We start from the raw sequence: 25,901 nt of genomic DNA, 5'->3' as shown, positions 1-25,901 counted from the left end.
AATAAGGAATTCTATTTATTGCAGTATTGAATTAAATTTAAAAATTCGGGTGTCATAGTTTTCTGCCATTGTGGAAGATCAGACAGTTCCCATGTATCATTCTTTTCAATAGCCTTTTTGCATCCTTGGCTTTCTGCCATTTTGAGTCTTTCACTGCAACTTCGAATGCAATTGGATTGCAATCTGCAAATAAGGAAAACTAAGCAATGGTATCATCATCAGACAACTCATCACCACTTACATAGTCAATCATCCAAGCTAGCCTTTTTCTTTGGCGTTGAACTTGTGGACTGAATGCATTTTGTGGGTGTTCTTCATTTGAACCACTTGTAGAAGGATTGGAGAGCACTTCATTTGGTAATTGCTGCTGCTGGTTAGATTGCTTAGTCCCTTTTTCGGTTTCTTCACTATCAAAATTTACTAAAATTTGTTGCTACCCTGCATCATTCTAGTCCCATACACGCTCTTCATAAAAAATGACATCACGACTTATGATTATCTTCTTAGTTATTGGATTATACAATCTGTATGCCTTAGATTATTCACTAACCCAAAGAAAAACACATTTCACTCCTTTGTTATCAAGCTTTTTCCTTTGCACATCAGGAATGTGTGCATATGCTATGCACCCAAAAATTCTGAAATGATCAACAGTTGGTTGGTGGTCATTCCAAGCTTCTTCCGATGTCATGTTCCTGACAGCAAAAGTAGGACTTCTGTTTAGCACATGGACACTCCAATTAACAGCTTCAAGCCAAAAACTCTTTGGAATTCTCTTCTTTGCCAACATACTTCGTACCATGTTCAGGATTGTGCGATTATTTTTCTCTGACACCATTCTGTTGTGGTGTGTAGGCTACTGCCAATTGTCTCCGGATTCCATGTATTACACAAAAGGATACAAATTCATAGGAATTGAATTTGTCACCACGATCAGTTCGAAGGATTTTGATATCCCTCCTTGACTCATTCTCAACTAATGTTTTAAAGCTTTTAAATACACCAAAAGCTTCACTCTTTGCCTGCAAGAAATAAACCCAAGTCTTCCTATTATAGTCATCTGTAAATGAAATAAAGTACCTTTTGTTGCTATTTGAGATTGAATTAATTGGACCACAGAGGTCTGAATGAATCGGCTGCAATGGATGCTTAGCTCTTTATGCTTTCCCTTTTGGAAAGAAAAAACGATGTTGTTTACCAACAACACAATTCTCACACATTTCTGATAGAGCATTGATTTGAGGAAGACCAATCACCATGTTCTTCTGCTCCAAAGTCCACAAACCCTTGAAATTAAGATAGCTATAGGGACAAAATTAGAAACAAATTGTCTTTCAAAACTAATAAAAGGACTTCTTACTAAACTATTTCACAAAGGGTGGACCTTTAACTAATAAAAAATATATACTTTATCTAATATTTTATACCCTCTTTATCTTAGACTTTTTAACAATTTGCTCTCCACATTATTGATTATAGTAAAATTACAACAGATGACAAGAATCTACCATAGACAAAGTTTGCCAAAGTAATCGCTTTATACTTTTATTCATTTTTGAGCCAACAGATAAGGTCCCATCTAGAAATGATGCTTAAGGCTTATGTTAGACCTCAACTAAAAAAGGGTCTCAATTATTTTAATTTTAATTTAGCAAAACTCGCCTTTTTTTTTTTGGTTCACTCAATGGATATGTAAATAGATTATTCAACATATCTGTTAGAGAGTATTGTCCCTTAACACTCACAACGTATCTGCAAATAATCCCACCGTACCTATGTTAGGGCCGAAGTTAAAGACTTCTGCATGCTTTAAGCATTAACAAATATGTTTAACCCCAACAAAAAGCTATGCAAAACTCATCTAAGTCTTGGCCTCAATATCAAACCCCAAAGCAAAATTGTTTTTTACCAGTAGAGGAATCAATTATTTTAATTTTAACTTACCAAAACCCAATTAAGTCCAACACTTAGGCCTTGTTTGGGAAGTTAGCTATTTTAGTAGACTATTTTAGTTTTTGATTATTTTAGTAGGCTAAAATATTTGTATTTGGAAAGAGAGTTGGATTTTTTTGTAGTTGGATGTGATGTTTGTGAGAGAAAAAGTGAAATGATTATGAGTTTAATGTGACATTTTGTTTTATTGACTATTTTAACCTATTTTGTAATTTTGTAGAATTTAGCCCAAAAAAAGCCAAACCTTGGTTTCCCAAACACCCCCTTAATACCAGACCTAGAAACAAATAATGTTTGAGTAGTTCTACTTACCATTCTATCTAATTACGTTCCAAAATTTTCAAAAAATTTTATTATAATTTTAATCCTAACTAAAATTACTAAAAAAACCTGTAAACCATAAAAACACAAACCTTAATTTCTCATTTCACCCACCAGTTTTTCAATCCCTTTCACCGGGCCACCACCACTACCACCTGTCGCTGCCTGCCTCCACTGCCACCCGCTTCGCCGCCATTCCACCCCCTTCTTCCCCTTCCCACTGCCACAACCACCTTCTCTTCTCATTCTTCTTTATTCTTCTTCTTCTTCTCCTACTTCAAACCCTAGATTTGAAACCCCTCTCTCTCTCACACGAAAGGCAACTGTGGGGTTTCCATTCGAAGCAGAGAAAATGAGATAGAAAGGCAACTGTGGGGGTTCCATTCGAAGCAGAGAAGATGAGATAGGTTGCAGGGTAGGGATTTGGAAGGAGGGTCGCAGCACCGGGAGTGTCTAGGAAGGAGATTGCAGCAACGGCTGTGGTCAAGACAGTAACTGGAATTATTTATCAATAGAATGCCAAATTTGAAGCCTTTAAAAAACAAGACTCCCTTGCAGTGTGAATTGCACAAGTTCCTGCTTCTGGTCCATGTAAGGGCACCATACAAAATGGCCTGGTCTCAAACTATTAAAAGTAATAAGAAAAAACAAAAGATCCTGTTACACACACAAGTTGTTGGCCAACATACATTATCAGATTCCTAAAGCGGTTGATGTGGACTTGAATTATCATTTTGTTTCAAAAGGTAATTAATTGATCATTTGAATATCACTACTGCCTTAAATATCAACCATGACTGACTGCTCAGAACTGCTGGTAAGTCAAGCATTTTCTTGAATATGACATTTCTGTCTCTCTCTCTCTCACACACACACACACACACACAAAATAGATAAAATATAAAAAATATATACTGTTACTCGTTCTCCTCTAAACCCATTGGCATGGTTTTGAATGCTGCCAACACCACAGCCACCTTACATGCAAGAAATCCCAGCATCCCAAACACGACTTCTTTCGGTGTTAACACCATGCCACCACTGTCTCCAGAACCATATTTCACTGCAATAGTAGCAAATACAAATGCTAGTACTAGGCTTGAAACTGGACCCTTAAATCTTCCGAATATTTGAGCAAATTTCCCTCTTCTGTTTATTGATGCTGATGATGCAGCAGGAGCTGGTAATCCATCAATGGACTTCTGCAGCAATAACAGATATAAAAAGCCACCAATCCCACCGCCTAAGAATGCAAATGCAGCATTTTCCCCAACTGAAAAGGATGCAATTGACGAGCCAGCAAGTACAAGCAAACCATCATAAAGTAACAAAGAATACTTCAAATCCGCATACTCTCTCATGCTTTCTTCATTTGTTATTCCACTGTCACTCACAATTGATGTAGGTTGCAAGAGGTACTCACTTAGCAAGGTCAAGTTGCCCCAAGAAAACTCTCTAACTAGGCCAGGCCTCAGTTCTGCCATGGAAATGTCACTTCCCTCACCAAGCAAGGTATCCTCGACCGCAAATCTGTATTCAAAACCAACATATTGAATTTCTTTTCTGCCATTTTCTTCCGATGTCGGTTGATACAGGAAAGTGACAATTAAGCTAACATCTCCTAGTCTCCACTGACCTGACATTGGTAAAAGGAAGAGAGAGAAAAACAAGAGAATGCTTAAAATTTCAGAAGGCCAAGATAACTCATGTTAAACTCTAATCTCTTACTTCTCAACAAGGCTTGTCTTTGTTAAATAAAGTGTTTGAAATTGGAGCTGGTTGTTCAACCCACGTTGTCTAGAATACTAGAGCAATCCAACTAATGGTATTGAAAGGATTTGCCAATGCAGATTTACGTTGTTGGGGTTATTTATTTATTATTTATTTGTTTTCCCTTCATAATTATTGCATATAGAGCTCAAGAATATATATACATATATATAAAATAAATGCATTTAGACCCTTGAATGTGTTTGTTTGACAGTCCTGGAATTCTCTATTATCCTGAGCTAGGCCTATAGCCAGCTAGATATCGGGCTTGCATTGAATTGAAACACCTTGCTTCATGAAGAGACAAACCTGATTCAAGACTGATCCATAGAGCTTCAACTTGCCCCAGTTTAGGTCCCTCAAAGGCGAACTCATCAACAGAACCCCTTTGGAAATGGAGTACATCAGAAACAATCTTGTCCTCTAATTGATTACAATGTTCTTTAATCAGACTTGCCGGTATCCTTTGTAAGATCGAGTCACCATTTTCATCTATCAAACAAAGCAGTATGCCAGCATTTAAATCACTAAGACCTGATCCATAGATATTACTTGTATGTAGCTTGACTTTGTATAAACACTTGCATCCCCCCACTTTGAAAGATGTAAGAATCCTCTCCAGTGAAGAATCTGCACAAACTTCAGGTTCTGCAGCTAGAAAAAGACGTGAAGGTTTTGCATAGCCCTGAAAATCTGAATCAGAAAGTAGTATATTACTGAAAATGAGTGGCAATTCAACAATGAGAAAAATCAACAAATTTTGCAGAATCTAAAATAGGACAAATACAGAAATAAATAATTTATATGTGCCAATGCTAGTTAATTACATTGAGCATAGTGGGGTGCTTGGATGAACATGGTGTCGTCAAGAATGTTCCCTTTTATTTCCACGCAACCATGGAATTTTGGAGTCCAAAACTGTAACCTGATGTTGATACCTAGGTCGTCAATGAATCAGATATGATTTAGGTTGTGTTAAAATGCAATTTCAAGCCAAAAGATACAAGGACAAGGAGTTATGCATGCATCTCTCTGTCTCTGTCTCTGTCTCTGTTTATCTCTCTTTCATAAAATTACAGTCTTTCATGCTCATTTACTGTCACATGGTCCGATTTTGATTTTAAAAGCAAAAGTTATTCAGGTTGATAACACCCCTAAAGTTAGTTTCTATTCCATAGAACATGGTGAAGAAAAAAGGTTCAATGACTTTACGCAAAAATAAAGGATAAATGTTGAAGTACAATAAGTTTCTTAACATATCCAGCAAATCCAGATCAAGACCGAATGCCAATAGAAATGACAAAGCACCAACAGAGTTGGGCCTAGAAAAGGTGAATAGGCCAATTTTAACAGTCGATGCTAATTATGAAATTACCCAAATGATTAATTGATTTCACGCCAATTCAAAACACAATCATTAACCAATCAATTAATCAAGCTAACAATGTGGAAATCAAACAATCTAATCCATGAATTCACCCATTGAGTCATTTAATCAAACACATAGCAATCAATCATGAGACTCAAGAATTTACGTGGAAACCCTATGAGAAAGGGATGAAAACCACAAACCCAACACCCTCAACAAATCTACTAATGAATCAGACAGTTACAAGACTCAAGATCAAGGAATTACAACCCTTACGCAAGTTTACCTAACCATTGAGTTCACCACAAGCTTCAACAAGCTTGATCTCCAGTCCAAAGCGGCTTTGACAATGTCAACCTCCATTGATTCAATAGCAATCGTGAAGCTCCTCACTCCAATCTCTGCCTTCAACGGCTCCGACGCTTATGAAAAGCTGTTTGAAGGTTTTGATGTGTATAGAATCAATCTAGGTAGAACAATTCATTTCAAACCAAATTTCAAAGATTTAGATTCCAGAGCAAATAAGACTCATCAACGAAGTCTGGATGTACAAGCCATGAAGCTTGTAGAGAGAGAGAAAATAGATCTCAGAAATGTATAACCGTCTATCATATCTGGAAATGATGAAATCTGACATTTTAAAACAATTCAGTGGCAAAATGGTCATAAAATAAACCAAACATATGCCGACAACGCTTGAGCTGCTCGAGCCTAGGTCGGGCACCTGTCAAGCACTATCCCCAGCATCTCAAGCACTCGAGCTCTTGTCAAGTGCACATCAAGCGCTGCCTCCAAGATCTCAGGTGCTTGAGCTCCTGTCAAGCTCAAATAAAGCATGAGGGACTTCAGCTACTGTGAGGCTCAAATCAAGCAGGGACCAAGGATCTCTACAAAAGCCTTATGAAAAGAGGCTTGAAGTACAGTTAAGTAAAATCCTAGAAATGGGTTAGTGCCTAAAAATGAGAGAGACAAAAACAATGTTATGCACGGGTTTAGATAGAGTCATATAGCTTTCAAGCAATGGAACCGCTGCAACATTTTTCGAAATAAATCTCTCAAAGTGGTGAACTCAATCACTCTAACACACTAAAAATATTGCCAACCCAAACACCCCAAGATTACAGACTCCAAACGTTTTGGTTAACAGAAATCCTAACAAAGGCTTAGATAGACACTAGAATGTATTGACGCGGTTGTGTTATGCAATATAATAAATGCTTTTTAGTTTTGGTACTTCTCCAAAAAGATGTTGTATACTGTAGTAATTTCCAAAGCATAGACTCATAGTGGTGACAAATCAGAAACAAAACAATAACCCTAAACTATTTGAAATCACCCATTTTAAGGCACTAACAGCAAGCCTATGTCTACACTTTGGGAAAACAGAAGTTAAGGCTTGGTGATTTCCACCGGTCATTATAGATCACATCTCCTGTATTTACCTGCTTAGTAACCCCTACAATTATAATCACTATCGTTTGGTTTTTAGGTTGTTTTGGGAACTAGTTATTTTAGTTGGTTTTTTGGCTTTTTATGAAAAGACGTGCAAAAAATAGAGAGAAGAGTTGACTTTTTGGCAGTGACTTTTTGACTTTTTAACTATTTTAGTATGTTCCCAAACTATTTATATAAAAGACTAGTGTAAGTTCAATAGACTAGGTTGTGAATGTATAATCATAAGAATAAAGAAGAACAGTGTTTCTTATTTTTCATTTATTTTCTATTTCTTCTTCTTCTTCTTCTTCTTCTTCTTCTTCTTATATTTCGTTGTTGTTGTTGTTGTTTTTAAATTTCTTTAATTATTATCATATCTTTGGAAGTATAGCTTAGGGGCTGCTGATGGGTGCACTGGGAAACACTCAGGCTATCATATATAATAACGCAATTTGAGTCTAAAACTTATCCATGAGGCAGGGTTAGGGGCAAGGCACATAGAAGAGTCTAAGATAGGGAGCGTTTAGAGGAGCATTAATAAATAGTATTGTTAGGCAGCCCCCTTAGCTGTCTGTTGATTCTTTCCTAATTTGTATATTTGCAAATATTCTATTACATATATGTAGGCCTAGATTTAGGATTACATTTGATTATGATTACACCTAATTTCTATAATGCCTTTTTTATACTCATTGCAACAGCTATATATACCTCTATTGAGATGAATACAATGACTGAATTCTCAAAATCCTTACAAGTATTATGTAAAAAATATTTTTGTTGCTTAGTCGTAACATTTATGTTAAATGCCCCCAACACATGACCGTTTACACTGATAACAGAAGCATGGTAAATATTTGCAAATCAAGCGACCCCTTTGCTAGGGAAGATCAAGACTCCACAATGTCATCTTTTATATTTTGTTTTGTAATTTGCAAAAAGGTTGTATTTAATTTAGTATAACGTTTGATGGTGATCAATTTGTTGTCTCTTAATGTGTGGTTATTCTACTATATATATGCTTGTCATTATAGGGGTTTTGGTTCTATGCAATGAAATGAGCAATAATTCCCTTTTTACAATAGATTGAAATTCTATTTATTGTTTAAACACATTTATTGATATAAGTTAGGGTTTAATAACACATGTAAGACATAATATGTTAATCTCTAAAGTTTATTTTTGTTATTATAAATTTATATATATTGATGAGCCGAATACAAAAGGCTAAAGATTCTCTCACATTATAGAGCAAAATATAGAGCAGTGAAAACATATCCAAATTATAGAGTAAACTATGACCCAATTACAAATATATGCAATATTCAAGGATTGCTCCATGGATCCAAGGAGTTCATTTTGTTTAAAAAATAAAAAAATAAAGAAGTTAATTTGTTTTAACTGTCTTAAAAAAAAAGAGTTCAAACAATAAATACATTAGTTCAAATGATAAATTTTAAGTTGTTTATGTAGTGTGAAATAAATCTTATGTGAAATTATTAAGATATTATCTATAATAACATTAATTTTAGAGATATGGTTTCTTTTTCAGTATTTTATCAATGAAAATTATATTTTTTTGGTTAAATATTTTTATAATATCTTAACAATTTAGATTTTTTTTTTTTAATATTGTATAGAATGTAATAATTTTGTTCAACATTACTAAAATATATATGGGACTTTGTTAATTTTTTTTTGTAAAACCTCAAGGAGGTGAGTGAAATTTACTATTTGAACATGTAAGCGCAATATTGAGATTTCTGACTCATAATACATGGCATAAGCATATTCTATTACATGAACTAACAGACAATTAGCAGCGGAGAATCTTAATAATAGTTTCAAAAGTAAAGGAGATTAGTGTTATTATTGAAATAACAGTTAATTGTCAGAAACTTAAAGGAGAGGGCAGGTAAGTGTAATTTACCCAATTCTTAAAAATCCCTAAACTCCAAACATGATCCATATGCATCTATCTCATCATCAATAAGCAATTTTAACCATTATTTGGCAATCCAATGCCACCAAAGGCCAAAGCTTTGAGGAAAACGAAAAAATTAATAAAGAGGGACAGCTTCACAATGACACAAATAAGCTACTCCATATACAACAAACATGCATTTCCTATGAATTCATAAACTATTCAAAGAAACACATGCAATTGGTTTCAGGTGAATAGGAGTCGAAGGCACAAAAGAAATGAATTAGAAATTGAAAATTTCAACAAATGAAGCTAAAAGAAGAAGAAGAAAATTTATCTACCTTGGAAAGCAGATTTTTGGGAGCAAAGAACAAAGCGCAAGTGGGTGTCTTGATTTCTGAATCTGTTTATACGAATGGGTGTTGATGTTGATGATGATGGGTATCTAGTGAGGATGCTATTGTGTGTTGCAGAAATCAGATGCCTCATCGAAAGTGATTCCATTCCCCTGCAAAATTCTTCACTTCAAACTACGGAAACTATATGCCAAACGGAGAGAGGGACAGAGAATAATATATGATTGAGAATATATGTTTATTTATTTATTATTTATTTTTTAAATCATATAAAAAAATATTAACTTGCATTAAAAAAAAAAATTATATGTAGGTGAGAAAATGGAAAAAAAAATTACCACCATAGGAGGAGTGTGTTGCACCTACAGTCTTTTATTTGTATTTTATCATAGACACACTTGTACTCACATATATTGATAACTTTTTTTTTTCTCTCCTACCTACATGTAGTTCTTTCTTTTTTAAATATGTATTAAGGCTGTATTTGGAGATAAACTATTTTAGTAATTTTTTAGTTTTTTGGTTAAAATATAAGGTAAAAAAAACTAGGGTAGTGTTTGGTAGAGCTTTCTAAAAATGATTTGAGAGTAAGAGTTGTATTTTGAGTTTTTGAGTTTTGAAATTATGATTTGAGTGTGAAAAATTTATTTGGTGAATGAGTTTTGAATTGAGTGGAGAATTTTTGACGTAACATATGATATTTGATACTAAAATTTACAGCTCATAACCAAATACACAACTCAAAATTCTATTAAAGCCCATAATTTTTTTTAAAAAAATTCGGAAAATATTTTTTGTTGAATATATAAAAATTAACATGTGTCAATTACAAAAAAAAAAAAAAAAAAAAAAAAAAAATTCACTGTTCTGGTCAACTGGACAGACGACCGGTGGGACGTCCGGTAAGACATCTGGTGGGACGACTGGTTAGCCCAAATTTTTCTGCATTCGACCGAATTTTCAAAAGTGAGCGTGGAATTAATTTTTGAAAGCTGCAAACAAACACCATGTGAGAACCAATTACTGGAACTAAAGTTCCAAAGTTCTACCAAACAGAGCCTAGTATGTTTGGAATAAGTTTTTGATTTTTTACGAAAAGAATGTGCGGAAAGTAGAGATAAAAATGGAATCTTTGACTTTTTAGTATACGTTGGGTTCGTTTGGGAAGTGGGTTGATTTTTTAGTTTTTTGGCTATTTTAGCCTGGGACTAAAAAGTCTTGTTTGGAAAGGACTTTTTGGCCTTTTTAAAACTTTTTATGAGAGAAAGAATGTAATGATTATGGATTGGATGCGATGTTTTGTCTTATTAGACTAAAAAATCTATTTTATCTTTTTGTAGCTAAATAGCCCCAACCCTTCTTTCCAAACGAAGCCGTTATAGACTTTTTTAAGTAACTTTTTGACTTTTAGGCTAAAACAGACACATGCCAAACGAGGCCTAAGTAGAAGTTTAATGACTCAAAGATAAAAGTTAAAATTTGAAAATAATTTATGATTGAGAAAAGATAAAATAATATATATATATATATATATATATATTTTTACATACGAATAAATAGGTAATGTAAATTGTCGGGAAAAAAATAAATCAATTTATTTCAACTTTTAAAAACAAATTCAAATAAAAAATGAATTACTTAAAATGATAAATTTTACGTTATTTACGTAGTGTGGAATAAGTCTTATATAAAATTATTAGAATGTTATCTCACATTAATTTTAGAGAGATTGTTTATTTTTAAATATTTTATCAATAGAAATTAATTATTTTTTTTCATTAGATGATTTAATAAAGCCTTAAATTTAAGGCTTTATTTAATATTACATGAAATTTAAGAATTTTATTAAATAATGCTAAAATATGTATAGGTCTTTGATAATATATATGTAAAACCTCAGGGGAGGTGAGTGAAATTTCTCATTTGAATAGATAAGGTAATTAATGGATAATTTTGTCATTTTTGGTATTATAACCTATGAAATTAGCATGACATCAGCAAATTCTATTAAATAACCTACTAGAGGGTAACAGTGGAAGAATCCTAATAATAATTTCAAAAGCAATAGAGGTTAGGGTAATTATTGAATACACAGGGGAGGTAAGTGGGGTTGGCCATTTGGAACAGGCATAGGACAAACTCCCTGGGCATTCTACTAATTATGAGGTTCTGGTTTTGAAGATGATTTTGAAAGTTTTGAGAGTTCTGACTGTCTCTGATTTCTAATGGCTGAAACCTAGGAGGTTGCCCTTAAGTTCAACACCTTGCCCCCTTACTCCCTTGAGAATGGGGTTGTTAGAGGAAGATATCTAAAAAACTCTATGGGTGGTTCAAAAGTAGTAAATGATTTGTTTTGTGGATTATGTTCTACAAAGACATTGGTTGGTCCTGTTGCAAGTGGAACTAAAGCTAGTGAAAGGGACACAAAAACCATTTCACCCAAAGTAGCTACCATGTTGGTGATGGCCTTCACCAAAACAGATTGGGACTACCTTATCTCTCGTAGTGGAGTAGCCAAAGAATGAGAAATTTATTAGGAAAGCTCAATGTTGGTTGCAATGGTGCATTTCTTCAACTTTTTAACATCATCTAGTTAATCCTTTAAGAGTGCGCTGCATTTCTAAAGGTCTGGATTGCTCAAATCCTAGACTTTCAAGATGGGATGCATTTCTTGTTTGATTGTGACATGTTTTCCTCTACCTCTACCAACCATGACGACGTTAGTAAATTACAAACCTAGCACCTCATAAAATGAGAGTGAACATATAGGCTAATGTGTTATGAATGTAGGCGTGCCATGACCGATGAACCTAGTCCAAGGTTGGATTTATGATTAGGGATTTCTAACTTGAATAGGGCTTGGTTTTCTCCATAGCATTCATTGCTTGGCTGTCACCAATGACTTCCATATCTTCTCCATACCCAAGAAGATCAATACGAAAACCACTGTGTTTGATAGTCATCTGTAACAACCTCGATCCGTAATTAGCCCATAATTTGTAATTAAGGATGCTAATTAAGTTTTAAGAAAGAGATTATGTGTTAATTGTGCATTTTGTATGTGATTTGCATTCCTATCTATTAGCCGTAGGAACATCTGTTCAGAATTCTGTTTTGTTTTGTTAATTGAAGACCTTATCGACATTCGAACATGAAATTGACTACGTTAATGTGTTAATTTAGATTTTTACAATTGTATGGTAAGTTTAATTATAATTCGATTCGGATCCAAATAATTAGAATAAATTAATTAAAATTGAGTGGGATTAATTAGCCTTAATCACAATTAATTAACCTAAGCTAATTGGACCTATATAAGGCCAATATAACTTCGTGAACACAGTCTCATCACCATTGTTGAGCTCAAAAATGTATAGAAGAAAGAAGAGTGAGGGCGAGAGTTCAAATCAAGGGAAAAAGAGGAGATTGAAGGGAAATAGTAAGGAATTAGCTTGGAAGCTCAAGGAATTTGCTACATAGAGTCCAATTAAGGATTGTAGGTAAGAATTTAACTCATAAACAATGTATTTAAGACATCAAATGTGGGAATTCAAGTGAATTAAGAGACTAGCATGAGAAATAAGTTAAGAATGTAGAATTTGAGATCATCATAAGCTTGCATGCATAATTCATGAAGTTTGAGCTTGAATTCCACCTCATATCTCACATGCATGGAGTTATTTTTGTTAAATTTTGAGAAACCAACATGGTTTTGTACAAAACATCTCATTTGTTCATGATTCGAAGAGTTTGAACTCAAAACAATGCATGCATGTGTTAGACATTAAGTTTAAGGTTTGGTTTTGAAGAATTGACATGTTTTTGGGCCTTGATTTTGCAAAATAATCTTCAATTCATGATGTTATACAAGTTTTCAAGTGTCTAAGTTTTGGCCCAAAATAATGAGTTTTGATGTGTTAAAGTTGAGTTTTGAACTTAGAATACAAATCTGGAAATTTTAGGGTTCGCAGAGTTCGCTCGAGTGAAGGAACCGTTGCTTGAACGTAAAATGAGAGCTCCTAGTACTTTTATAGACTTTTCAAACCACTTAAGCGACTAAAGTTGCGCTCGAGCGAACTGTCTTATTTTATGAAATTTTACAAGTGTTTTCAAAGTACATTTTTGCAACCTTATTTCATTTGAGGTATTCTAAAGACATGATTTAGGCTACATTAATGAGGAAATGAATTAGAAATACACCAAGAAAGAAAAGTGATAAGTTAAGTGTTACTGAGCGTGTGTTTCAATGTGTATCTGCCACGTGTTTGTGTAGGTCACGCGTCATAGTCCATCTGATCTATCTAATTCGTTTGATTAGCATCTGGAGCTATTTGTGAGTAACAACTCTATAAAGCTATGTTTGACTCTAAGTATTTTCTAAACAATATGATATGATCTATTTTTTGAAATGCTATTTTATGAATCATGAATGATTGTCCAGTTCTCTGAAATGTATTCGTGGCATCTTTAGCATCGTGTGATATCTATCATCTGTTACCTGGTACTTGGGTTTTTACGTGGGTTCCATTTATGGAACTGGTTATGCATAACCGTTTATCTGCTCTGTATATTGGTCTTTTATGACCAATCTGATCTGCTAGCGTTAATGGAGGTACTACGTATGACTATTTGTAAATTCTAAATACGAATATGAATCAATTTCTGATCTGAACTCTGATTTCTGAATCTGTATGGACATCATTAATAAAACCTTTACTCTGTTTTTAGTCACTGGGTTCCAACTCATTGTTTGTATTATATAGGTGATCATGCGCATGACTAGGCTTGAGACTTCCAGTCTGGATCTATTTCTGTCAAACCAACTAATGTGCCTCACGTGGAGGTTCCCGAAAGTCTTTGTGTTCAATGTTATGTCAAGTGAACAATTTTTATTTTCGTACGTCTTTTGGACAAGTTTTTGGTTATCAGTATTTAGATGATGTAAAGATGATACGTTAATATAAATATAAAGTTTTTTAAATTTTCTGTCCCCTATAAGTTTGCACATCTCTATGGACAATGTGTGTTGATATTTGCTTCTGCTAGCCCTTTATATTATGAATTTGTTTCAAAGGTTTTCGGTAATCTTAGGACTACTAATCGGTTATGATACTTAACCTATAGGGCAGGTTTGGGTCGAGACATTCTCTTATTGGGGTTTCCAAGAAGACCAACATCTTCGACTGTTTTCTTGACAGTATCACCATGGTCGGTCTACTTCTTCTTCACTATTACTCTAAATTAGAAATGTCCCACTGGGCGTGCCGATCAATCAATAGAAGCCAATCGATAGAAAAATATATCAGACTTAGCGTTGAGTTCTATGCCTTAAACATATTAAAGACTTCTTTGGAGGTACAATAAAGAAGAAATATGGTGGAAACATAATGGCATTTGTATTAATTAAGTAAAATGCCACTCAGTCTTAGGAGTTTTTGTAGTCTCACGAGCACTTGTAAAAGCCACACTATCTTTTTGTTTTTTCTTAGAAATCTGGTGGGCTTCATAAGTTTGCAAGTTTCCAACCAACTGATCAAGCTTGAGGGCATCAACATTCTGAGCCTCTTCAATAGCTGTCACTTTTGATTGGAACCTCTCGGATAAAGACCTCAAAAATTTTCCAACAACCTTAGCTTCAGTGATTTTTTCACCGAGTGTGAGACAGGAATTCATGATGTCACTAAGTTTAGCATAGAAATCATCAAACGCCTCATCATCACGCATAAAAAGGGGGTCAAAGGTAGAGGTGAGACATTGAAGTTTTGACCTTTTAATAGAAGTAATACCCTCGTGAATCGTTTCAAGAATGTCCTAAGCCTCTTTTGCTACCTCACACGTGCAAATACGATGAAACTCTTCAGGTGTGACGAAGCAAAAAAGGGAATTGAGAGCCTTACTGTTCCAACTCGAGTTTTGATAATCGAATGCGTCCCATTTATCAAGAGGTTTGGGAATATCAACACCATCAATGGTAACAATAGGTTCACTTCACCCATAGATCACACAGTGCTAAACTGTCTCATCGATAGATTTTAAAAACGCTCTCATACAAGCTTTCCAATAAGAATAGTTTGTATCATCAAGTAACGGAGGTCTATGGGTCGAGTTACCTTCACGAATTGAATCCATATCACCAATCACACAAAATCACACTCCTATAGTTTTGATAAAAACAAAGAGTGACCCGGTCTGATACCAAATTGAAAAACCTAAGTGATTCGTGATTAGATCAAGGTTTAATTATTCCAATTCCCAATCAAATAAAACTCACAATCTAAATCATGAAGCACTTACGAGAGTGATTTAGATTGTTGTTTTTGAAAAACAGTAAATCGACACAAACGATTTTTACGTGGAAGAACCACAATTGATGCACCTTCAATTGTGATAAAAAACCACGGGCGAAATGCCACTAATCAATCCACTACTAAAGAAAGAAAGATTACAAAGATAATAAACAAATTACCCAAGCACTTCCAATTTGTCTTCAAATCTTCTATATATCTCTCACTGCAACCTTCATCTCGGAATTGATTAGATTGAAGTTGAACCCACAACTTCTATTGTCGAATCAACGACCACGTACAAAATCAAACTCCTTTGACACTCCACGCTTGAATCTCTGGATTCCACTGAAGAAGAACACTCTTGAATATGAACAATCAACCTCCTTGATGTGTGCTTATCAAAACATGAGTTTAATACTCAATCAAATCATCAAGGAAAACTCACAAAAAACTCCAAATAAAAAACCCCAAAAACCTTAAAGTAGATGTCTAAAACGTAATCCTAGTTCTGGACTGAAACTAGTACTTATAGAAAACTAGGACAGCGAAGCTCACTCGAGCGAAGACTCTCTCGCTCGAGCGAGGAACCAAAAATGTGTGTTTCCTTTAAGTGGCCTCGCTCGAGCCACACTACTTGCGTTCGAGTGTACAATCATCCTTCTCAGGTTTTTTACGGAAGCAACTTTCGCTCGAGCGAGAACTCCTTCGCTCGAGCGAGCAAGACAAAAAAACTTAGAAAAAATACAACTCAATAAAAACATTTTTGTTCATGGGATTGACAAGACTAAGGGACCTGGCAGAGCCCAAAAGATATTATCAAAAGAATGACGAGTACCACCTTCGATATCATCAGAACCATCTCTTCTATCAGTAGAAGAAGGAATGAGACGTTGCACCGTCTCGGTAAGAATGACAATTTGTCGTCTCATCTCGGCCATTTTATCTCTCAGATATGGAACCCCATTAACCTCAGTATCATTACCCAAATTCGAGGCATAACCCCTACCACAACCACCCCTACAACCTTGACCCCGATTAGCCATAACAATAACCTAGTATGTTTCCAAAGTAGTCAAGATATATAGATTTCAGATCCGATTCACGGATTAGGATAACTCAGTGTAACTATCAACTCACAGCAGTATGAAGTCTCAAATATTCAAAAGTCAACAACAAGACTATAATATTAAGAATTTATTCAAACAATTTGTATAAGGAATTTGAACAGCCTAAGAATTGAAAGCAAAGATTGAAAATACCTGTGTAGAACCATAGTCCAATTACAGATTAAGAATCAAAGTCCCAAACTCAAAAGCATTCCATGTAACACCCCGTATTTTGAGGTATTAATATTTAGTGAGTGGTATTGGTGATTTATTATAATAATTTAGTGGTGAGATTTTTAGATAGGAATCTAATTTAAAATTATTTGTTTGTATTTATCTCATCTTTTTTTTATATCTATCTCATTGTTATTTATTTTCATTTAATAATAAATTTGTCAAATTTTCCTAAATTTCCCCCTTCACAAGGAGAAAAAAAAAAAAAAAAAAACAAAAACAAAACCGTGGGCAACAACCCATAGTTTTCCTTGCCTCCCACACCAAACCCATCATTCCATCATTTCATCTTTTCATTTACTTTTAATATTTTAATCTTCTTTCTCCCCTTCATTTCCTTTATAAATGAGCACAGTGAGGGGAGCACCTCACATTCCTTTCTTCTTCTTCATTCATTCTCTATATTCGACTCTCCCCCTCTCATAGATTGTGTAGAGTAAAACTATTAAGTTTAGATATGGGAGTGTTTAGAGTGAAAGTGAGTATTTTATAAAAAAAATTGAGAGTTGTAGATTTTATTAAATCATACATACTTTATGTCTTGGAAGTTTAATCAGAGTTATTTTTGGAGATCCATGGAGCAATTTCAAATTTATTGTGACAGAGTTAATTATTTTGAGGTAAATTCGGGTTGTATACAATATGCTCTATTTAAATCTCTTTGCAAAGAGTTCTCTATTTTTAATTATCCTCAATTTGTAATCCACTTAATTATTGTGATTATTGATAGATTTTGTAAAATCATTTGTTGTTGAATCGTTGCTATTCTGATCATTTGGTAAAATTTTCTATAAATATTTATGTGTTAAAATGGTGTTTTGTCTGACTGAATGACATAGAAATGCTCTGTATATAGATCGAGTCAATCTTGTTAATCTGTTTACACCAATATGCCCAGATAAGCGTGGAGCTTGGGTGAGGTAGGTGAATTAATGAATTTGTTCACTAGTCATGTACTGAGTAGGACCAGATATTTGGTCCTGGATAAATTATCATATATCTGGTTGATTTGTTGTGCAATTTGGTAAATTGCTTGATAATTGTATCGTTGATTTAATGTCATAAATTGTTAGATTTCTGTTAATTTATTCTGTATCTGAGCCTTGTATTCCTGTCGTATTGTATACTTCCTGAGTTAATTTATTTTTCAGGTGCGGAGCAAATTTTAGCAGAGATCAAAATTGAGATTAGAAAGATTTATTAATATAGAGATTTGGGAGCCACCATGTAATTATTAAATTTGGAGATAATTGTAATATTGTTTATTTTGGAGGATACTGTACAATTTAGAGACAACTTTATAGTTATTATTTTTGGGAGCAAAACTTATATATATTTATTTAACGACCTAGAAGTCGGACATTATATCCTAGTCGCAAGTCACAATAAGCCTTGAAGCCTTGAATCAACAAAGTCGCACTATGGCACTAGATTGAATCACAAAATCGATTGTATGGATGTCAAATCAAAATTGATCTGCCCACCAATGTTCTTGAGAGGAACTCCTAGCGAAGAACCCAAGAGAAGATTCAATCAGCGAACTTGAATCGAAAGTTCCAGCGCATGATCAATAGTGAATTAGCGAAGCCAAATTTAGAGTTGAACCCACAACTCGAATCACCATGATGAATCGTGATGATGAATCGAAATCTTGACTGGGTATCAATCTTAGTTTTTGAATGAACTCAGGTTCCGCGACATTTGTTTCTGAGAGTTAACTCCAATCGCAGTTCCATTCGAAGCAAGAATGAACCAGTTTCAGAATTGCCAATCAAATTAGGGCTTCAATTCAATCTTTAATGACAATTCTAGAGATCAATTCATAAATCTGACTAAGATTGGGGTTTTAAAGATCATGTTATTTTTGAGGTAATGGTCAGTGATAATTAGTAGGCTAGTAACTAACTCTTGTGCTTTGATACCAAATGATGAAGAGCCCAATCAAGAATGAGAGAGAATTTAGAGAGAAATATCTCAATCAATCAATATTCATATTTAAAAGTTAGTTACAAAGTGGTTATCCTTTTCCAGATATAGGCTATAATTTTCCCATCACTAATTGTCACATTTTATGCACATACTATCCTACATCAGCTTTGCTTTGTTTACATTCTTAGCCCTTTTGTGTGTGTGTGTGTGTGTGTGTGTGTTAGTTTTCACTTTTTCTTGGTTTGTGAACCTAACAGATCTTTTGGTTTTAATTGGTTTTGGTGCAGGTGATGACTAATGGGAGTTTTAGGAGTGTATGCAAGAAGTTTGTACAAGAAATCTGCTTACAAGTCAATTAGCTCTTATCTAAATGTCTAAAAAGGTTGACTCAACTTACTATACACTACAAGAAAAGTGACTTTAAAACACGGAACTTTTTGCGACGGTGTGTATACCGTCGCAAAAAGTCAGCTTTTGCGACGGCATTCAAAGCCGTCTCAAATAAATGTATCTGCGACGGTAATCTCCCTGTCGCTAATAAGCAGACAAGAAAAAGTGCCTTAAACACGGAAGCATTTGCGACACATTGTGTGCCGTCGCAAAAAAAAAATCTTTTGAGACGGGTTGAAATCACCGTCGCAAATAGAGCGCATTTGTGACGGCAATTGACTGTCGCAAAAGAAACCTTATTAAAACGGCGTCGTTTTAATAGTTGGATTTTATCAGTTGCGACCGTTTATCTATACCGTCGCAAAAGGTAATGAATTTTCAACTCCCTCCTTTCGCCCAAATTGGCGGTCGATCAAAACCCCAAAAATTTCATCCCCAAATCCCTAACACATTCTCCCTCACAATCACAGAGACTTCAAGTTCCCAATCTCAGAGACGATTTCGAGTTCATGTTCACCGACGATCACAGAAATTTCGAGTTCCCAATCACAGAGATTTCGATTGTTCACCGACGATGATCTCTCTGTCGACGAGCGACGATGGCTAGCGGTGGTGCGGCAACGGCGTAGTACGATCCCTCTCTCTCGCGCGACCTCAGTTAGTATGCTCTCTCTCTCTCTCTCTCTCTCATTTCAATCTTTCTATCTCAATCTTCTTTCATCTTTTGTCTCTTGATTTCGATCTCAATCTATCACGCAATCACAATCGATTTCAAGACCTTGTGTTCTCTTAATCGATTGATCCTCAATCTCTCACTTTCGGCGTGAATCAGCCTCCGGCATAAAGAAGACACTGGCATGAATCACTCTCTGGCGTCTCAGCTCTTCAGTGTCGATCTTCTCTTCGGCGCTGATCTCCTTGAAAAACATCTCATATGATCTAAGGTAATTCGAACTAAGTGACTTTTTTTTTACAAAATCAATTAATAGACTAAGGTTTCTTAATCTGAAAATATGATAAATAAATTTTTGACTCTCTTTTTTATTTATGTTTTATTCACAAATAAGTATTCAAATCTTGAACCATACTAGGTGCTGATAGTGTTCCAATTTTCTTTAATTGGTTCGTTTTGAATTATGGTTTTCTACATCAATATGTGGAACATAGGCAAAAGAACCATTTTATTACCCATTTGATCACAAACATTAAGGTTTCTTGTGAACTTCTTGAAGAAGGGTTCTTCTGAACAGAGTGAGTTTTTTTCTGGGTGGATATAGATTACTTCCATTGCAATTTGAATAGTAAAATTCTTGAATAAAAAACGGAATTTTGAACTTGCAAGTGGCCAGATTAGCAGCCTTTTACCTAATTGATATAATCCCGCTATTTTTCTATAATATTTGGAGGTTGTAGTTGTAGTTTAATTTTATTGTGTTCTTTTTAATAGTGGTAGTATCTTTTTACATTTGTTTCACCTACTCAGCATCATTAAAGTTTATCTACTCGTCTTTTTTGCCATGTACACTAGTGTTGGGAGCTAAGGATGGAAACATTTCTGTTGCTTCTGCATTTGCTGGTTACCATGAAGGTGAAGTCCATCTTGTGTCTTATTTCGAAATGTTCTTTTATTCGCATTAGTTGATTAAGGTTAGATCTGTATACGTACATATGTATATTTCAAGACATACAACTCTATGAACAATAATGGTATCAAATGTGTCATTCTATATAATCCATTTGAACCATTGTTGTTGTTTTAGATTGTTCATATTATACTTCTGAATCAAATTTTAGTGTTTGGTCATCTAGAGAAACTGTTGTATGAGTGTTTTGTGATTTTTTTTGGGGGGCATTTGATGAGGAAATAATAATATGACGCACCTGGTGAAGATTATATTGATATGCATCTTTATTAATGTTATTGTGGTTTTGATTTCCGTGTTTGTCTACCAGCTGTGCAGGATAGAGACCACAAATTCTTAACAAAAGCTGTTAAAGAAGCATATAAGGGGGCAGAATGTGGAGATGGAGGCCCATTTGGTGCAGTTGTTGTTCGTAATGATGAAGTTGTTGTGAGCTGTCACAACATGGTATTGAAAAACACTGATCCAATTGCACATGCTAAGGTTACAGCAATAAGAGAGGTTAGAATTTGAAATTGCTTATTTGGCCTTATGTAATTTATCTGTTTACAACAAAGTTTCATGGTGCCCTGTTGTTTTAGGAGTTCTTCTTGTTGAACTGCACATGTTATTATGTTATTATGTTATTTTGGTTCTATGCTTTTTTTTAATTATTTATTTATAGATTTTCTATTCATATATATATATATATATATATATATTTTGTCATCTTATATGACATAATGTTGTGCTTTCAATTTCTCATTGATATTGTAGGTCGAAACAGTAGCGCAGTTTGGTGTGATTTTTCTTCTTTTTGCATTGGGTCTGGAGTTCTCTGTAGCAAGGTTGGTTTATTTTATTCTTTCTTAATTTAGGATTTGTCAATTAATGTCACAGGCTGTGGTTGATTCTTCATTTTAAACTGCAGCTTCGTGTTGTCCGAGCAGTTGCTATTTTAGGGGGCTTGTTTCAGATATTCTTATGTATGTGCTTGTGTGGAATAACATCATCGGTATGACTAAAAATTTCATCAGAATTTTCATTGAAGTATTTTATTTGGCAGTAATACATTTCAATAATCACAACTACTTCGCACTCAAAGTTGTCTGCTAAAATCTCCAATCACGCCCCTTGGGAAAATTTTATAATATTAATGATGTCAAGAAATTATAGTTATGTTTCTGAGAGGCTTAGCTTTCTCCATGTACAGAAAGCAACATTTATTACGTCGATACCATGTCTATAAATGCCCAGACACTTCCTGAAATCTCTTTTGCTTTGGGGTGGCGGAGTTAAACATGAAGTTGGAATCTAAAAGATAGGACCATATTATTTATCTTTTCATGTTAAATGGTCTTAAAATTTATCAATTTAAAGGTAACAAACTGAAATATGTTTTTTTGATGAGAAACACAAATTTATTGAAAATAAAAGGAAAAAAAGTACAACAAAGATAGGTGGACATGCAGTCCACCAAAAGAAAAGAAAAGAAAACCCTTGCACAAATAATACAAGTCCACACGACACGGGCCTTCATATTAGGACCAAAGCCTCTATAATGAATTGAGTAGTAGCTAGATGCAAGAATCTGGAACTACCCAATCAATCTCTGCTAATTGAAACAATCTATATTAAAGTGTCAAAGCTATGGGACAATGTATAAACAAATGATCAATACTCTTCTCACTCTTATGCATTATGCCCTATTCTGGAAGTGAAGTGCAACTAAGCCTTCTCTTTTGAAACATTGGGGTAGTAAGTTTCTTGTGAGCCAAAGTCCATGCAAATATTTTAACTTTAAGAGGACATAGCATCCCAAATGAACTTATGAGTAGGAAACAACAGAATAATTGGATCATCAATAGTCTTATACAAAAAGGATTTGTAAGAGAAATGATAACTTATACAGGCAAATTTCTTATGCATCTTAAAATTCTTATAGAGGTCAAAACATAGCCTGCTAAGTAGTCTTTTGTGATTCTTCTGATCAATCATCTATGAAAAGCGAAGTAATGGGAATTTCTTCTTGGTGTCCCATTGGGTTAGCGTTCTTTGTACTTGATTATATGTCAAGTTCCTTTCAATAATAGGACAAGTATTTAGAGGATTCTAAGCTGATTTTTAACGTACATGCTAATTCTCCAATATTACACGTATTACTGCTCATTGGTAGAATCATCTTCACACAATTCTTTTTTGATTACATTCATGCAACCTTTCCACTCATGCTTATGTGCATTTATACAGTTTTATTGGAAGCTACAGCTAGCAGACTTGTCAATTTTTATTGCACAAGTTGTCTAGTTGGAGGAAGGGGTTAGCCTACTTTTATAATTGTACCTTCACCTTTGATTCTTTTCATTTTTATCCAAAATTATTTTTTCATTTTTATTATCCAAAATTATGTAGTTTCATGGCGGTTGTGTTAATGCTACTCTATAGGGGTGTTAATGGGTTGGTCGACTCGAGATACCACAACCATCGCCACCATCAATCGCTAACGCTAGTGCCACCCTAGATGTGAGAGAGAGATAGAGAGGGGATTAGAGGGGGTGAGATGTGAAGAGAGCCACCATCTCCACATGTAAGAGGCTAAATGTGTTACAAGTACAAAGATAAATACTAATTATTTTCCCCCTTTTTTGGAGAGGTGAAGCTGAAAAGTAGTACCCCCCCCCCCAAAAAAAAAAAAAAAAAAGAACAAGAAAAGAGAGTAATTTGTGCATTTACATATGTGGAATTTTTTTTTGTTAGGAGCAACTGCTAATAAAAACAATGGCTTGACCTTTATGCAGGTGAACCATGAGGACTTCAATGAAGGTATCATCCAAGTTCAGGCTAAGAAGAAAGCAAGCCTAAATTACTATGCATAGGCCACACATCTGAGAAGGTGGTGTGCGAGTTCAGACATAGAAGGAAACCAAAGCTTAAAGTGATAAATTACTTCAGAAAAGTTGGAATGTATGAAGTCGTGATGCAAGTTCAGCAAGGGAGGTGAGGTAGCAATTGTTTTTACTTTGGAAGTTCCAATTATAAGACTTGAAAACTGAGTGACTGACAATGACCCTTCTGGTTTTGTGTGGTTTTTATGATAATTGTGCAAGCACACTGTGATTAGGGGCATAGTTATTGAATCTGTTAGAAATGCCTATGTTCATCACTTAATTTCTGTCTTGTTCCAGCTATATCATCCTGTTTCGGTCATGCCGGACTGTCTTCCAGCCAGTATATGTGCATTTTTTTGGAGGTTTTCTTAATATCATGCTTTGTTTGCATTGGTTGAATACATTTTTTGAAAATTGTTTAGTGGAAAACATTTTTTTGTTTTTGTTTTTGTTTTTCTCTAAATTGCCCACAAATCCAGCACTCAATGCTATGGAAAAGCTTAAATTTTTTTGTTGACATGAATTAATCTTTTGGAGTACGCTATGCCTATGTCTCATTTAGTATAGAAACTTGGAGTTGGAACAAAATGTAACTTATTTGTCCTCATATTTAAAAGTACAGTTCTATTGCTATCTTAGGGCACATTACAATGTCATTTTGAAGTCAATTGAGGTGGGTGATTCTGTTCTACAACTTCCATCAGATGGATTTGACACTGATTATGGAAAACCGATGATAATGGATAGTGGTACAACCTTGGCATATCTCGGGGATGAATTGTTTAACCCACTAATGAAAAAGGTATGCCAAGTATGTCAAAGTATATTTATTTAAAGTTTGTTAATTAAGGATGTATGTACTCTTTATTGATTTATTTATTTATTTTTGTTATTAGATTTTGGCTGCACAACCCAATTTGAAATTGCTTAGGGTTCAGCAGCAGTTCACATGTTTTAAGTTCTCTGGCTCAGCCTGCACAACCAGCACCTGTTCCTTCGACTGGACCAAATGCAAATCCATTGGATCTTTCCCCCCAGGTAGCTGGTCCATAATCATTGTTAAATCAAATTTGGTGTAAATTATTTGGTGGAAAAAGGGCACTCTAGTGCACAAGGGTTAATTTTTTATGTTTTTCTGTAATTAAAATATTAACACAATTATATTGTCATTAATTATTTTTATTTTGTTATTTTCAGATATTTCCGGAGTAGCAGTTTGCTTCTTATGGAATGCAGGCGTGTAAAGATTATGACTAACTTTTGTTTTTATAACCCACGGAAGAAGCATGACGAAAACTTTTGTTTTTGATTTATGTTATTTAGATTTGTAAATAACATTATGCATGTATTATGCAACATTATGTATTGGGATAATTTTGCTGATGTATTGTTATGAATGGAAGAATATTTTAATTATGGATGAATTTTTATTTATATACTGGACTTTTTATATTATTATGTAATTATTGATTTTTTTTTTTAGTTATTTTTCATTTAATATAGGTTATTTTCATATTTTTAATAATTTTATTACAGTTTTTTTTTCAGTCCACTCACCGTCTCAAATAGGGGTTTTTTGCGACGGTAGTAATGCTGTCGCAAAAGATATGGCATTTGGTTGAAAATGAGGACTTTTAGCGACGGTGTAATTTTCCGTCGCCAAAAAATCAATTTTTTTGTAGTGATATATATATATATATAAGAGTAGGTTTTTTATTTCATCACCCACTGTTTTTTCCCCCCCTCCAATTTTCTTCCATTTTGAGCCTAAAACAATGGATTGTGTGTTTTCAAGACCATATTTGGTATTGTAGGAATAATGGTCGCCCTATGATTTTTCTTCTTCTTCTTCAAATGATCTTCTTTTTTTTTTTTTGGTGAGAATTTTCAAATGATTTTTTGATTTGGTGGAATACTAGAATTTTTTATTTTTTATTTTTAAACCAAAAGGCTAAAATTGGTATGATAAGGGCTTGGAGGTTTCCAAAAAAATAAAAAAATGTGGCATTTCTTGAAAGTGTCGCTAAATGTTGGATATGACATCATTAGTTAACAGAGACGAAAAGAAGGTGATAGACGTTAGGATATAGCAACTTTTTTCATAATCGTCGTTGTAAGACATTATTGACGTTTTTTAAATGCCGCAAGCCTAAGACGGCAGTTGCATCTGTGATGCAATTTAGAAATGTCATATTTTCTTATGGTAGCATTTTTTCAGACCTACGACGGCATTTTTGAAATGCTAAGAGCATGATTTCCTACAGTGATACCACGGTTATACTATCTCTTTAGCAAAACCAAATGTTGAAGTTTTCATT

The 25,901-nt window shown here is 34.3% G+C and overlaps 2 protein-coding genes and 1 long non-coding RNA gene across 7 annotated transcripts; 2 read left to right on the top strand and 1 right to left on the bottom strand.

Annotated features, from left to right (window-relative positions):
• Positions 1–3,006: 3,006 nt before the first annotated feature.
• Positions 3,007–9,347, bottom strand: LOC145788717 (uncharacterized). Of its 5 annotated transcripts, none has more exons than XM_082904504.1 (5): positions 9,113–9,332; positions 5,700–5,846; positions 4,872–4,982; positions 4,354–4,737; positions 3,007–3,910 (listed from the first exon to the last, which is right to left on the bottom strand). In XM_082904504.1, the coding sequence occupies exons 3-5, from the start codon at positions 4,900–4,902 to the stop codon at positions 3,192–3,194; spliced, it is 1,134 nt and encodes a 377-aa protein (XP_082760630.1). In that variant the 5' UTR covers positions 4,903–4,982; positions 5,700–5,846; positions 9,113–9,332; the 3' UTR covers positions 3,007–3,191. The 5 variants fall into 5 exon arrangements, with proteins under 5 accessions (XP_082760630.1, XP_082760628.1, XP_082760627.1 ...); XM_082904502.1 differs by having other exon boundaries at positions 4,872–4,969; positions 9,113–9,311; XM_082904501.1 differs by having other exon boundaries at positions 4,872–4,969; positions 5,700–5,879; positions 9,113–9,281.
• A 10,052-nt stretch (positions 9,348–19,399) lies between these two features.
• On the top strand, positions 19,400–21,213 carry LOC114293857 (uncharacterized). Its single transcript, XR_014350488.1, has 4 exons — positions 19,400–19,734; positions 19,906–20,017; positions 20,602–20,661; positions 21,027–21,213. It is a non-coding gene; the product is annotated as an uncharacterized LOC114293857 (long non-coding RNA).
• Positions 21,214–21,615: 402 nt separating this feature from the next.
• LOC145807419 (aspartic proteinase 36-like) lies at positions 21,616–25,044 on the top strand. Its single transcript, XM_082905580.1, has 5 exons — positions 21,616–21,710; positions 23,494–23,692; positions 24,223–24,385; positions 24,480–24,621; positions 24,781–25,044. Exons 2-5 carry the CDS (start codon positions 23,658–23,660, stop codon positions 24,825–24,827), a joined length of 387 nt encoding a protein of 128 aa, XP_082761706.1. The 5' UTR covers positions 21,616–21,710; positions 23,494–23,657; the 3' UTR covers positions 24,828–25,044.
• Positions 25,045–25,901: the final 857 nt, after the last annotated feature.

Source organism: Camellia sinensis, chromosome 14 (assembly GCF_055761805.1).
Source record: "Camellia sinensis isolate YWXY chromosome 14, ASM5576180v1, whole genome shotgun sequence".
Taxonomy (NCBI): domain Eukaryota; kingdom Viridiplantae; phylum Streptophyta; class Magnoliopsida; order Ericales; family Theaceae; genus Camellia; species Camellia sinensis.
Note: the sequence above shows the minus strand (reverse complement) of the source record. Positions and strands in the feature narration are given on the sequence as shown.

Excerpts from the sequence above, each read along its gene's own strand:
- LOC145788717 (XM_082904500.1), bottom strand. The coding sequence starts at position 9,275 with ATGGAATCACTTTCGATGAGGCATCTGATTTCTGCAACACACAATAGC. Across the intron at positions 4,983-9,112 it reads CCAAAAATCTGCTTTCCAAG|GTATCAACATCAGGTTACAG; the intron begins GTAGATAAATTT and ends TTGACGACCTAG. Across the intron at positions 4,738-4,871 it reads AGCACCCCACTATGCTCAAT|ATTTTCAGGGCTATGCAAAA; the intron begins GTAATTAACTAG and ends TTTCTGATTCAG.
- LOC145807419 (XM_082905580.1), top strand. The coding sequence starts at position 23,658 with ATGTATGAAGTCGTGATGCAAGTTCAGCAAGGGAG. Across the intron at positions 23,693-24,222 it reads ATGCAAGTTCAGCAAGGGAG|GGCACATTACAATGTCATTT; the intron begins GTGAGGTAGCAA and ends TTGCTATCTTAG. Across the intron at positions 24,386-24,479 it reads TTAACCCACTAATGAAAAAG|ATTTTGGCTGCACAACCCAA; the intron begins GTATGCCAAGTA and ends TTTTGTTATTAG.